Source organism: Prinia subflava, chromosome 1 (assembly GCF_021018805.1).
Source record: "Prinia subflava isolate CZ2003 ecotype Zambia chromosome 1, Cam_Psub_1.2, whole genome shotgun sequence".
NCBI classification, from domain to species: domain Eukaryota; kingdom Metazoa; phylum Chordata; class Aves; order Passeriformes; family Cisticolidae; genus Prinia; species Prinia subflava.
Window position 1 is genome coordinate 66287170 of NC_086247.1, and position 14728 is coordinate 66301897.

At 39.6% G+C, this 14728-nt stretch overlaps 1 protein-coding gene across 2 annotated transcripts in view; it reads left to right on the forward strand.

Annotated features, from left to right (window-relative positions):
* The window catches only part of EPB41L4B (erythrocyte membrane protein band 4.1 like 4B), a 169367-nt gene that overhangs the window by 104776 nt on the left and 49863 nt on the right, over positions 1-14728 (forward strand). For both annotated transcript variants that reach the window (XM_063398915.1, XM_063398925.1), the window contains exon 18: positions 6572-6697. In XM_063398915.1, coding sequence (XP_063254985.1) covers positions 6572-6697 — 126 coding nt within the window. The remainder of the gene's footprint in view (positions 1-6571; positions 6698-14728) is intronic.

A 14728-nucleotide genomic window follows, 5' to 3' on the forward strand; every position in this document is an offset into this window, starting at 1 on the left:
ATGGTAGTTAACTAGCTACTCAGTTTAGCAGCAAACAGATTTTAACCAGTGTTCAACATGGTTTAGTTTCTGGCAAAAAAAAATGAAGTGTTAACTCATCTCCTGCACTACTCCATTGATTTCTGGTCTACTAAGTGCTTTTTATGGCCTACTCTTGCATCCTCCAAAATATTATGCTTAAATAAAACCAGTGAAGCTGTTACAAAGCTGTTTCATTTACTCTATTTCTGATTAAAAAAACCCAACATATCCACATCTGCTGTGGAGTCCCAGTTTTCACTCCCTCCCTTTCTGTTGCTAATTGTTATTTTTTCTTAAGCAAAGTGCTTTCAGGCTGGAATTTGTCAGGCTTAATAATCGACCCATAGGAGAATTAGCACAAAATTGGGTAAATTAGATTCTGCAGTTAATTAATTTGATTGTCTGCTACAGCAAACTTTATCTCATGGGAATGATGAATGGATGTGTCCAACCTCTTTTCCAGAGCTGTTTGGTATGGTGTACGTGTCTGTCCACTACTGAATGATGAAAGTCTATTTCAACTTGTGTTTTTTTGCACTTTGGTGCTAGCAGACTCCTTAATCTCCAAGCCAGACAATCCTAAGTGTTGTAGCTGTGAATGTGTTTCTGATTTTCTTCTTGGAAGTGTTTCATTAGAAAAATTTGTTCTTCCATCCCCTGTTGCTTTGTGTGTATGTGTGTGTATAAGGCCAAGAATGTATTGTTGGCATTTCTGAAATCTTGGGAGTCTAGTAATTATTAGCCCAGCTGTAATTATTGCATAAAAAGAAAGAATAATAATACATTTCAAATTGTTTCTACCTCTTTTCCTAATGTTATGCTCACCCTTTCCCTACACCTGTGGGTCCTAAGATTGGTGATTTCATTCTGGTGGGGTCAGAGGGGGAATTATGATGGTCATAGAATCATGGAATCATTTTGGTTGGAAAAGACCTTTCAGACCATTGTGTCCATTAAGCCAGCAATGCCGAGTCCAGCACTAAACCATGTCCCTCAGTGCTACATCTACAAGTCTTTTAAATACCTTCAGGAATGGTGACTCAACCACATCCCTGGGCAGCCTGTTCCAATGTTCTGTCCAGCCATGTTCATGTTTTCTTCTTATCCTCACTCTACAATATACTTTGGGTCTTTTTGTATGTTTTCATATAAACCTTTACATCTCGCTCTTTCTTAACTGATCTACATCTTCGCATTACACCCAAATTTACTGTATTTGGTGGCTTTTACATATAATGCTATATACTATGTTTTCACTCTCTTTATTACCCCTAAACCAAATTTTGTCCAGGTTCAGGTCTGCACTTCACCTGGCCATTGGTGAGTTGTTTGTAGCCATGGGTCCCCAGTGCCAGACTGTGCCCTTTGCGCTATCGCTCCATACCAGAGCTCTTCTACACCATGTCCTGAGTCTTCCCTTCTCAAGGCCCCTATTTTTGTATCAGCCTTTAAACTATGTGTCTGTGTTAGAGTCATAAATACCTTATTCTACAAAAAATACTGGTGTTATTGTTTTCAATATAAAATTATTGCTGCTACAGCTAAACTTAGTAGAACAAAGCTGCAGGCAGACTGAGGAAGGTCCAGACAGAGCCAACTTGAGCCTCAACGTCTTTGCAAACTCTACTCAGAACTTACAGCCTTTTGTTAGCAGGGTAAAACTGTATTATAGGACTGCCCTGTTACACAGATTGTGTGCTTCCAAGCGATAACAGCTCCCTGCATAACAGCAATGCCCAAAGCCACTGCCATTCCAAAAATCATCTGTAGTTTAAGAAAACCCACAAAATGAACTCACCTTGTGGAGATACCTGAGACTCTTCTGTGAAACAGGACTCAGAGGCTATATCCCAGGAAATATGGCTACCATGATCCGCTAAGACTGTCATGAAGCTTGCAGTGACAGAAGTAGGAATTAATAATATTGAGCAATAGTATTTTATAAAATAAATCTGATACCAAGAATCAGAGGTTTTCTCTGAGGATATAAGCATAACAAAATTTATTGGGAGTTATATCTTTCATTAGACCAACTAATAGCTAACCTGAGGAACATATTCTGTGTCTGACAACTTAATGAGGGGTTTGTTTGTTTGTTTTTCAATTGTACATTTTTCTTCAAAGAGGATGCAGTTTCTGCTTGTAAACTTTGCCTCAAATAAGAATAACACATAATTGTATAGGTCTTATCATTGTGGTATCTGCTCATAATTGGTGTTAGCTGTCACATGGTTAAAAGCAATCAAGTTCCTGGTGAAAAAGGGGCAAAAGAGTCTGTAGATTTCCAAGCACATTTGCAGATGTAGTTGAGTCCCAGGAAACCTCTCTTAGCTAATGTGCATTCAAAACCTATATATTTGTGTTGTCTTTGTTAAAATTTTACCTCCCACTACTAGGGATGACTTGCGACAAAAATAGACCTGCATTCCTACAGAAAATATTCATTCTATTCTTCAGGTAACTCCAGTCAAATGCATGTTTTAAACGTGCTGTTTGGCTAAGAAGAGGCTATCAATAAATTCACGGAGGCACAAGATCATGGATCTTGCTCTTCGTGCAAAGATTGGTGTGGAACAAAGCATGAACCTTTTAAAGCAGAGCTCGGAAATGTTATGTACAGGAGTGATATTGCTGTGTTTCATGCAACTATTTTTATATTCTGTATGTGTACTGAATATTCACTTAGCTTTGCAAACCAGAATCAGTGTCATCATTATCTAGCACTCTACAAATCTGCCTTCAGTTCTAGTATCAGCAAATGTAATTGAATTTAAAGTAAATGTTTGAGAGGAGAAAAAGCAAAAAAAGAAAAAATGCCTTCAAATTTATATATGCATACATCTGAGCTTGTTTGACTTTTTCCATTTAAAAGAAATTCTCCAGTGTTCTCCTTCTATGGAAAAATAAAATTCTGCATTAATATTGAAAAAAATCTAAACACATTGCTATTATTTGGATCAGCAGAACTGGACATGGAAAACTGGAGTGTTATCAGCTATCCTAATGGATCTTTTCTTAATTTCTAAACCTTTTAGGATTAAATTAATTTAAATTGCAATTCTAAGCAAGAATATTTCCCCTTTAAATGTAAGTTTGACACTAGGACTTTCACTTGAAAGGTGCATCATAAAAAATTATAAAATAGGAAGTTTCATTAATATCATTCCATGTTTAGCATTCTAATCACTTCCAAATAGAATACTCTGAGTTTATAAATTATAGCAAAATGTTAATAACTGCCAGCCTGGCTCCACAGATGAATACCTAGCTGCTGTCTTTATGCTGAGAGCAGTGAGGATTCTGGAAATATAAAATTTCTCTATCATACAGCAAAATCAAGTAGAATACAGCTTTCATTCTTGTAGCAATATTATGTGGAGATTCCTAATGCAGAAAGGTTTTAGATCTTTGTTTTTCTTATAAACTAGTGAAATGAAGCACAGAAGATTCTGCATGTGCTTTTGTAACCATGAAATTTTTTTTTTTTTTTTGCATTCTTTATGACAGTTATACTTTAAGAGTTAAGTTGGGGGATGAACAAGCTTGTATGTAAAGATTAGCGACATTAAGGAAAAATAGGAACTTCTATAGATGCTTAGAAGTGCTAATAGTCTGCAATAAGGAGATACTGCTTTGTTCTGTGATTCAAGTTTACTTTATCTGGATCCTCAGTGCCACTGACTCTGTGTGTAACAGTCTCAGCTAATGAGCTGTGGGAGAGCAGAATTCAGCAATGATTCAGGATTTGTTGCTCTGCAGCAGAAAAGGCTGTCACTGCTAAGTAAGGCAGGCTGGCAGAGAAGCCTTTGACATATGTTCAGAAGCTAAAGAAGGGCTGGGTCAGGCTGAGCAGTCCCAAGCCCCACATGTGGTTTGTGTGCAGTTGGCATTTCCACTGGGGCAGGGGGACGTGGTGGCCTTTGGCTGTTGGCTCAGCAGCTGCTGAGCAGGATGAGGCCGAGCAGCAATTGCATCAATGTCTGCTCTTCATGTGTGGCCAGTCACTAAAGGTGCTGCTGCTCCTGTTGCAGTGCAAAGCAAGTGTGGCTTGCTTGAAGGTGAAACCCTTAAAGTGTGACCCAAACAAGGAGTAAAGCAGAACTGAACACCCAGGATTGGCTTCTGAGAAGTGTGCACCTTCTAACAGCAGCTTTCTCTTTCAGCCAGGTCAGCCACCTCAGTATTTGGACCTCTCAAGAGTCTCAATATGAGACTTGCACATCAGATCTCACATTGGGGATCTCTGTTAAATTAAGTCATCTGCACAATGCTGAATGCAGCAGGAGATTTAGATCTTTTGAGGAGTCCCAGCTATAGGGCAGCCCTGGGAAGTTTTATCTTCCTCTTGGTCGATGTGGGAAAATTGGGCAGTGGAGGAAGAACAATAGGAGTGAAAATATCTATATCCATTGAATAACAGAGGGATGGGGCTTGGGAACATTTCTTTTTATGAAAAATGCTTGTCTCCTATACAAGCCTTTATTGTCTTGCTATAGCAAGTAAAATACAGTTGTTTCATCTTGCTTGACTGAAATGTTATTTAATTAGTATACAGTGTTAAAACAAAGGTGGGATTTGGCATGGCCTTTAGAAATACTGCTGCTTAGTGTGTTGTTTTTTCTGCTGTTAGAAATCAATACACATGAAAGTTGGCAGTAATAACTGCTTTTTAAAAATGTATTCACTTTGTGTACCTAGAATATCAATGAAGTAAAAACTGTGCTTTCTTTACAAATAATCTTGTCCTTTTGATTATCTCCACTTCTTAGCTTCACAAGTATCCCGGAAAGCACTCCTATCTTTATTTCATCAAATATTTCATGTTTGGGTTTGGTGGTTTGTTTAGCTTTTTTTATATACTTGCCAAGCTACTACTATATTCAAGACTGAATAGGTGACTACAGTTCCATAAGTTGCTCCAGCTACACTGTCACTTTTCATTTTATGTGTTTTCTTTTTCCCTTAGGAGGAGACTAGGGAGAATGAGAAGTCCAAATATATCGTCCTCTAAAAAAAGTAAATGTAGCTTGACAAATAAACATGTAAGAATTATTAGAAATTCGGCAGAGAAAAAAAATCTCATGATGAGCAGTCCTTTAACAGACAGTTGTTCAAAATCATACCTGGCAGCTATGGCATTTTGGATGCAGAAGGCTGCTACACCAACTTTGTTTACACATAAATATCTTGCAGTCCCAACAGAGTTCTGCTAAGGTCTGGCTTGTTCCCTCCCCAGTGTTTGCTGAACAGTTTCCTCAGGCAGCACAATTGCTTTTGTGACTTGCTCCACTTGCAGAAGGTGTCCCCCAAATCTTGATATTCCCATTTGTCTGTGCTTGCTCAAGGACCTGAGAAAAGAGTCAGTAGGACTGTAGTTAACATCAGCCAGTGGGATGCCATGGGGGAGGGCAGAAGGAAGGATAAAGGAGACAGATTTTGAATTTAAAGGGCTAATCATATGGTAATTTCAGTGGCAAAAAAAAAATGTTTGGTTCTGTCTTGAAATACTTGACAGAGGTGAACCTCAGGGATCACTGGACCTGGTGTACTGATCTATTGTACCTGTTCTAGCTGAATTCTGAATGACAGCATTACATATCTATTCTGTCTTGCTGTATACAACCACTTACCCTTCTCATCCATGAAAGCAGAAAATGAATGCACAATCCAGGCTGCTACTCATCTGTAATTCAGGTGTCACTTTCAGGAAGAACAGGGAAGTTTGCAATGGCTGCTGTGCCATTGCCCAATTATTCTCTAAAAATATGTAACATGTTACAGTTTGATTGTTTAAGAGTTCATGTTTACAATCTTGATCTCATCATACTCTCTTTGTTGATATATTGCTATTACATTGTCTTTCTTTTTGTTTTCCTTTTCTGCATGAGAAGTTTGTTAATGTGGCATTTCTGCTGGATATAGTTTGTTCAAGGCACAAAACCATTAGGTCGTATTTGACCAGGGCACTACACTGGCTGTCCTGTGGTCAAAATTTCTAATTTAGATCACTGCCTAGGTAAAGGATTGCTATTAAGTGGAAACAGCAATGTTTAAAGTTCCTTGATTTTTCTTTTCCTTCTGATGAAGGAGGTTTTGCTTGGCCTTCAATTAAGTGGAGATTCCTTCACATTTCTCTGGTTAAACTTGCAAAGCTTTGTCTTTTAAGGGTGGTGTAAAAAGTCAGTGTTCACTCTAGTTGTGCTGTTTGCTCTTCTGCCTTCGGTGGGATAATTTGAGACAGTCTTTTGTTTCCTCAGTGTGGTCACAGGTTTAAGCAACCACTCCAGGGCCTGGCTGGGATTTCTTAATGTATCTTCATTTCACATCATTTTCTTGCATCTAATACTCAGGCTTCCCTGGGGCTATTCTTGTCTTGAACATAGTACCAAGTCATTAAATATTTTGAAAACTTCTAAGATGTATCTGTCAGGGTATGGATATGGAAGTTTTAGCCAGTATTGCTGAATCAAGTTATTACAAGTGAAAATTTAACCTTTGATAGTTTTATGAACTTATCTAATGTATGTCACTGCTTTTTTAATAAATGCAGCCTGAAGACAAGAAGGTACCAGAAAAGACTCTTCATGCCCCTGTGTCACCTTCATCTGTACCTGACCATTTGAAGTGCAACATCCTCAAAGCTCAAGTGGAGGCTGCTTTTAGAGTAGGCACCCAGGTAAACTGTGTTTAATACTCTGCTTTTTTAGTTTTGGCATAGCTTTCACCAGTTTTCCAAAGTCCCATCGTTCCTCCAGAGGAAGAACCTAATTTTTAGTCAAGTATGCACATTGACATAGCATTCTGTAGCTGGTCTGCAGTTTCTTCAGGTAACTCAAAATGATTGATATGGTGGAAGTAGGAAATTTATCCTAACTGACATGATTAAGACAGCTAAGAGAGGCTGAGAAAATAGGAAGGATGGCCTCAGGAAATCTCTTTTTTGTCACTGTAGTTTTTACTTACTTCCTATCTTAGAAAGAGTAACCTCTGGAGTTTTTTGAGGCTACCCACTACTGATGGGAACTGGGGTTAAGCTTGTTCTAATGATGATATCTATATATCCAAATTCAACCTTTATTTCAGGGGATTAGCTTTAGATGTCTGGTGTGAAATATTAGCTAGTGTTTTGTTTTCTTACTCCTTTGTGTATTTTAACTCAATTTTAAGCTTCTATTTTCAGTGCTTGGTTAATGTTTATATTAGATACATCCTGTTTCAAAAATACTCTTTTAATGATGCCATACAACTGAAAACTGATGCTAAATAGCATGACTGTAAAAAGTTGTTTTCCCAGTCAGAGATTGAAACCTAAAATGTGGAATTTGTGAACAAAAGATAATGCCATCAGTGCCAAAAAATAAAGCCAAATACAAAGTTTTAGGAACAAAAATAGAGGTAAAAGATTGTTATAATATAATCCCAAGGTCCTGTGGTATCCTTGAGCACACTATTCTTTTTGAATACAAATTATGTTGGTATTTCCATTACTTTGCTTCTTTTCACAGTAATGTACCAGGTCAACTTACCCTGCAAACGACTTTAACAATCAGCTTTGTGTGTTTGTTGTTCCTTGGCAGATCTTTCATTTGAGGGCTACATTACATCTGGTCTAGCTAGATCTAAGGAAGCATCAAAATTTGGTTATTCTGACTGCCTTAGATTTCAAGAGCAGAAACCATAAATCTGGCAGCATAAGGAGGAAGGAGTTGTTTGGGTGATTATTTTTTCTTTCAGTTTTTGCTTAAAGCAGTTCTCTCACCTCTCTGAACTCTGTGTTGTATCAACTATGTTTTATGCAGCATATTTCTGCCCTTGGGTTTACCTTCTGTTTTTCCTGTGTGTCTTTTCTACAGGATGTCATGGTATACTTCTCATATTTGTATTTTCTCTTGAATATGCTTAATGGTCATGTTTGACTGGATAGTTAAAGGCTGGAAGCAGTGTGTGCTGCTGCATTCAGAATACAACATTACTAAGGCAAGATAGGAAATGTACTTAACATATGCATCTCTCAATTGACCTGTTCTGCCTTAATTTTTCAGTCTGAGGCTTTCCAAGAGAAAACATCCTGGGTTGTTTGTTCTGCCATAACCACATTCTTTAGCTGCTGCTGTGTTGTAAATAACTTTCAGAGCCAACTGAGCATTCCTCTTTTCCTTCTTGCCTGGGTTGTTTTTCACAACACTTTAAAAGTCAAATTGGATGAAGAAGATGTCTGTGGGCTTGGCCTCAATGAGCGAAATCTTAATATTTCAGGGGAAGAAAGGTAAAGAAGGCTGTTGCAGTATATCATATATTGTAGAACAATAATGGCATGAGATTCAGTTTGAAATCCTTGAAACTTTCGCTGCTAATAAAGTATGGCTTAAGATTTATAGCCAGTAAATTAGGAAGTCATCTTAATCTTGGAAATCCTCATTCAACTACCTGCTTAGCCACAAAATTGCCTGTGTAACTAGAGATGAGTTCTGCACTTGAGCTCCCCTCCTGTCAATTATGAAAGATCTCCCTTCTCAGATACATTGCAAAAATAAGCAGGCAGAGACCAGGCAATGATCAGCTGTTACAGTAAGAAGCTGTGGCAACACAAGCACTGAAAAGGGTAGGAAAAATGGTCATGGCGAAAGAATCAGTGGAAACACAACTTTTATAATCTAGAAGGTGGAGAAGGGAAGGCAGCTACAGGAAAATCTGATAAACCACTGTATTAGATACCATAAACTGACCCAGTTATCTTCTCTGCCTGCCCCAGCCTCCCAGACAACTAGCTGAATACCAATAGCTAAGCCATTTCCCAGTGGCAGTTCAGTCATCTTCTGGGAAAGGAGAGCAGGGATGGAATTACGCTGCTGAAAGACATAGCATCCTTTTGAGGGAGCAGATAAGGAATAATTTTGTTCACAGAAGACAATTATTTAACTCCGTGTATTCTCCAGGGCAGTGATCCTGCCCCTCTTTGACCCCATCTGACATATCTTGCTGCTCACTATATCTGGAGGACTAATTATATTTTCCTCTGCCCAGTTCTGTCTCTTGATGCCAGTTCTGTACTATATCCCTGAGAAGTCTTGCCTTCTGGCCTTACTTGTAAACTCCAATTTCTCATCTTTTTGTACTGTCATATTTCAATTTGCTAGGCAGCCAGAGCAAGAGGTATATCTAGGGTCTGTAAGGCACAGCCCATATTCCTTGAGTTATAAAGCAAGGCAGCCTTGCTTTTCCTCATGTAGACCACAGTTATTCCCATATTTTATGATAGCACAAAAAATTTAAAAAAAAAAAGAAGGGAAAAAAAGAGTGTTTGCTCTTCTGGTTTGCAAAAGGAGGAAGAAAGAAACACTCTGTGTTATGCACATTTGTGTTTTAAAGGAAGTGTTCCTCTAAGGGCCCCAAAAATTCTATGGTCTAACTCATTCTTTTTGAAAATTCATGGGGCATCTTCATTATATGGTTAGGTTTAAAAGCATGAGAAAAATATTGGTGCACTGTAGGATCGCATCCAAAATTAACAAACTGTTGCTTGAAGTATTTGTAACAGCTCTCCCTTCAAGCAGTAGGAATATTTTCAATACCATATGCTACTAACATCAGGATGTGACAAGTTTATGAAAGCACCTCCTGCATGTAGTAGAAGAAGAAGCTGTTCCTTGTTAATTCAGAGTATGGAGTAAATGTTTGCAAATGGAAAATATAAGCTTGGACAGAAATTTTTTGTAGTTTACTTTTTTCTTATGGCAACTAGGCACCAAGAGAGAGCCTTATAAATGAATTATTCCAGTGCTTATGATTTAAAAAATGAAACCAGGGGCAATGTAGCTATACATTTGAAAATATATCCTGGAATAAAATCTCTGTATTCTTCATTTCAGAATGCTTCTTCATTTCAGAACTGTGTCAAAGAGCGGTTTATCACATTTCTTGGGGACATCTCCCACAGTTACAGCCCTGAGTTAGAAACCAAAACTTTGTAAAGTTATGCTGCTGATTACTTAACCCTGCTTTATGGTTTAGAGTCATAGAGAAGCAGAAAACTAACATGAGTGAGGGTTCTTTTTTTTATTTGTTGGAGACAGGAATATTTATGTGCTACTTATGTAAATGTAGAATCAAACTGCAGTGTGCACGGGGGTGCTGGATGCTGGATCTAGGAGCTCACTGCCATGGACACAACAAGTGAGAAATGTGAGGAACCCACAAGCAGCTGTGGGAACATGTGGTTTGCACAGGGCATGCCACACAGTTACCTGCAGGGCAAGAGCAAATGAGTAATGTTTCACAACACACCTCTCAAACTGTGCCACAGGGATCTGCCACCTTTTAGCTGACAGACTCCATGTCACAGTTCCCACATAATTAAGCTCCAGGAGAGCCCTAAACACTGTGAAGTAACTGACATATCTTTCTTTTTTTTTTTTTTTTTCATGTATTCCGGGCTCTTCATTTGAGAGGTACTTGTATAAAGCAGCAGTAAGGAGTTATCAGAATACAAAAGACCAGCTCTCCCTAGCATTTAAAACCCCTTTGCAGCTTGCATGAGTCAATGCTGATGTGCTGTGATTGAGCAGACATGACTTGTTAGTATCACAAAGAGTCCCTTTTGCCAAAAAGTTCATGGCCCAAGTGATGAAAGAAAGATACTTGTAGGTTTCAGTTGCTATTTATATCCATTTTGGCTTTGGACAAATCCTAATTATCCTTAAAATTACGAACAGGGTCCTGAGTAAATGTACAGCTATCTCAGCAGGGCTTTTTATTTTGGCAGGCAGCGTGTGCTGTGTTCTAGCAGTTTGTCATCCTCAAGTGGTGTCGGGATTCTGCACCTGTTACCCAGGCTTTCCGAAATCCTTGGGTTGATGTGTGTCTAGCAGGTTAGCATAGGGAAGGATCCCATTTTTCACAGATTTCTACTGCAGCTGATTTTTGCATCGCTCACATCTTCCTCTTGTCTGCTGACAAGAGAGAAGGCCAAGCTCATTCTGCAGGTACATTTTTGCAGTGCAGTTTCTAGAAGACAGGTAGAGGTGACATTACTACTGAACTACATTATGGGTTGTTTGCTGAGGAAAAAAAAAAAAAAAGTGATGAGAAAAGGTGGTTTGGAGTTTGCAGCTGCAGGGTTCTTACAAAAGAGCACACAAAATCCCATTTGTTTCTCCCTTTTCAACCCCAATGGAAACTCTTGGCCAGGGAGAGGTATCTTCAATCAGCCAGGTTTGAGTTCTCCAGCCATTGATCCCCCTGCCTTGGTTCTCAGTAAACAAAGAGACATTGAGGCTGAACAAAGGGATGTTCAGTCCTCTAACTCCTTTCACACACTAACTTTCTTGACAAGCCTATACACATGTAAATTTTTAGGCCAGGTCGATAGCCATCTCCTTTTTTTCTCCCTTTTCTAGAAACAAGTGTAGGCCGAAAATCATTGTCTTAAGAATTGCAAATATGTGAGTAAGTGCAGGTTGCTTGTGCTGTTTAGAGTTGTCTTGGGGAAAGGACTGGTCCATGGTACAGAAAATACCTCAGGTCATGCAGGATACTGGTGTCATCCTGTGCTCTCTAACTAGATGCAAGCCGTGACTGCAATGTAAATGAGACTGGCATCTATGCATTATTTATGGTAGAAAAGGTGCCTAAGTGAGGTGATCCACAGCACTAGTCTGTCATGGCTACGTTTTTGATGATTCTTTGTCTCTTTTAGTTCTGCCTCCTTTAAGGAAAGATTCAAGTGTAAGGACTTGACATCTTCAAAGTCCAGATGCTTTTGCCGTGTCTTTCTAGAAAATATTCACTGTCTTTATGTAAGCTGGGACTTTGGAGCTTTATTCACTTAAGGCGATCTGGATTCAAACCCTAATCAGGTCACGAATGAAAATAGAGTAGGTGAGGGAAAGACACTTGAGGATTTATAATCATGTGCAATCTTTTTTATAATAGGACTTAAATCCTTCTGGATACCCAAAAGAATTCCCAGCTTTCATTAGATGTTGACTTAGGTACCTTGAAAGGATCAGCTTTTCCAACATTTCAGGCTCCTTCCATCATGACTTAGTTGCTATTTGCTTCTCTCTCTCATTTCCTCCCTCCCTCCATCCATCCTTATTCACAGCACCGAGTTACTGCACAATTTGACAGTCTTTGCACAGAGATCAGAACTGAAATTGTGTGAGCATAACAGGTCGCAGCTGAGGTGTTCAGGCTGTGGGGGAAGCTTCCACATCTCCTTATGTACACTGTGCCTTCCTTGCTAAAGCTGTTGGTGTTAGTCACCCACTTGGATGAGCAATAACCTCGCTGTCAAGTTTTAGGCTAGGTAAAAAGAAGCAACTGCACTGGGACTCTCAACTGGAACAGCAGCAAGTGCAACATCACATCAGTTATAATTGTTCATAACAATGGAATTTAAAAATGGCTCATCTTCAAATTCTCTGTGTTCAGTTGCTATGTGGAAACAGGTTTGCTCAACTTAAAAAGTGAGGCTATAGGAATTTAATGGTTCCACAGGTATAAAAATACAAGATTTTGGTTGTGTGTGATGAATATTTGGTACATGGCAGCTCATTAGAAGTGTGTCAGCAATGATAACTTAAAATCAGAGAGGGAACTGAGGAAATGATGTGGCAGCTTTGCTGGAGGTACAGAAGGGGAGTGAAGATTTACATAAACAGAATGTGGGAACTGATGAGCTCTTCAATTTATTCTCTGGGATAATGGAGGCAAATGTGGCAGTGGTGTCACAAGACTCCCAGAGCTGTGGGTATGTCAGCCCTGTCTCCTCTCTGGTGTGTCTCTAAGTGCCAGGACATGATGAAACAAGTACTGTTAATTGCCTTGATGTGTAAGAGCCCCACCACAGCCCATGGTGCCAGGCCTCATTCAGAGGGAAAAAAACCAGATTAGTCTGTTCCCACGAGACATAAACATCATGCTTTTCTGCCTGAAAAGTTACATTTGACATATTAAATCACCAAGGTAAGTTTACCTTGGCAGAACATTCTTCCTGATGACATGTTCCTTAGCCTGTATTATCTAATGAGATCACCTAACATTTGGCGTGGCTGACAAAAGATAAAAATGTTGATAAAGAGCTGAAAAATCAAATATGATTCAGGCCTCCTTACCATCATTACAGATTCAGAAAGAGCCAAGATAGAGAAGTAGTTCCAGACCACTACAGTGAGAGTCATTCCTTCCTTACCTTTGAAGATCTCCAAACACGTGAAAGCTGTGTTGCTCTCCCTTCCTTTCTGCAACTGACATCTTTGTGAAAGTGCTAAATAAGAGCCATCATATGTTTCCTATGAGCCTTCTAGACCCTTGTCTTTCTCAGATGAGAACCTGACTCTCACCCTCAGCTGCAGTGATCTGATCCTTCATGCAGTTTTTTTGCTTATCCAAGGTACTCCTATTTTGGATCAGTAGAGGTGAGAGCCGCAGCAATGCCCCTTAAGATGGACGAGAGACACAGATGGCACTAGCTCCCCGTGGTGCTTGCTTGAGACATGAAGAACACAGACTGCCTTGCACAGTGCCCCACTGGCCAAAATCACACAAGACTGCACCCAAAGTTCTGTCTTTAGTGTATTTTCTCTTGGTACATGCTTGGTGCGACCAGTTCCCATTTTAAACTTGTGTCCTCCATTATCCTGGGGCTAACTATTTCTTCAGACGAAAATTGAAAGAGCTGCTGTTCACTAGGCAAATCCAGCCACCATAACTCATGAATTCATGCATGGGATTGCTGTCATGGGCCAGAAAGTGTTCCCACCTCTTCTAGAAAGCTCAGCAGAGTCTGGTCTAGGATCCCTGGAGTGTCCACCCCCTCTCTAAGGTTCCAAAGGACCTGGCTGCCGAGACAGCACCAGGGATTAGCAGTGCTCAGGAGCTGACTGAAAAGCAGTCTGAGAACTCCCAGGCTGCCCATAGGTAGATGGCTTAGAGACCTGTGGGCAAAGTTTGATATTACTTAGATATTTTTCTCCTCATCCTTTGGTGAAACTATTTCTTAGCAATCATCTGTGAAGAGAGCTTGTACTGCCCAGTCATGTTTCTTGTCCCTAGGTAGTATAAAGTAATACTTAAAATGATAAAGTAATTCTTTCTTTCTAACATCATCCAGAAAGTTAATGGCATATGAAATCAAAACATTGATGATTTTTGTTTTCCTCTGGGTCTGGTGCAGATAAAAAAAGAGAATAGCATTGTGTGGATGTATTATATGGATCAACTTTTAATTTGGTTTGCAGTCTGGTAGCCAGAAGAGCAACTTTTTTCTCTTTGGGTAATTATTAAATGAATATGCTTCTGTATAAATTTGGCTTCCAGATCTGCTATGCTCTGAAATCTCTCCCTCAGAGCAGCAACCTCTGTGGTAGGGGAGAATCTGCCTTAGTTAAGATCTAAGCAGTTCCATGCTTTGCTTCCGCCGCTGTCATCCTTACACAGCTCATTGCTGGGCTTTCAGTGGGTGAGAGCCACTGCCCAGCTCTCTGTGTACGTTCCCTACCAGGCACCTCCTGCTACCCTTGGCTAAGCCCCCTTGCTCCATTGCTGGAAGGCATCCTGCAATGGCAACCCAAATCCTGGCCCCAGCAGGTGCCCTTGTTTTCAAAGTAAGACAAACCATCTGGGAATTAGATTGTAAGGGTTGTATAAAAGCATAACCTGTTCTACAGTCATATCTTTTCAGTAAGGCTGAGAAAGTCCTTCTGTG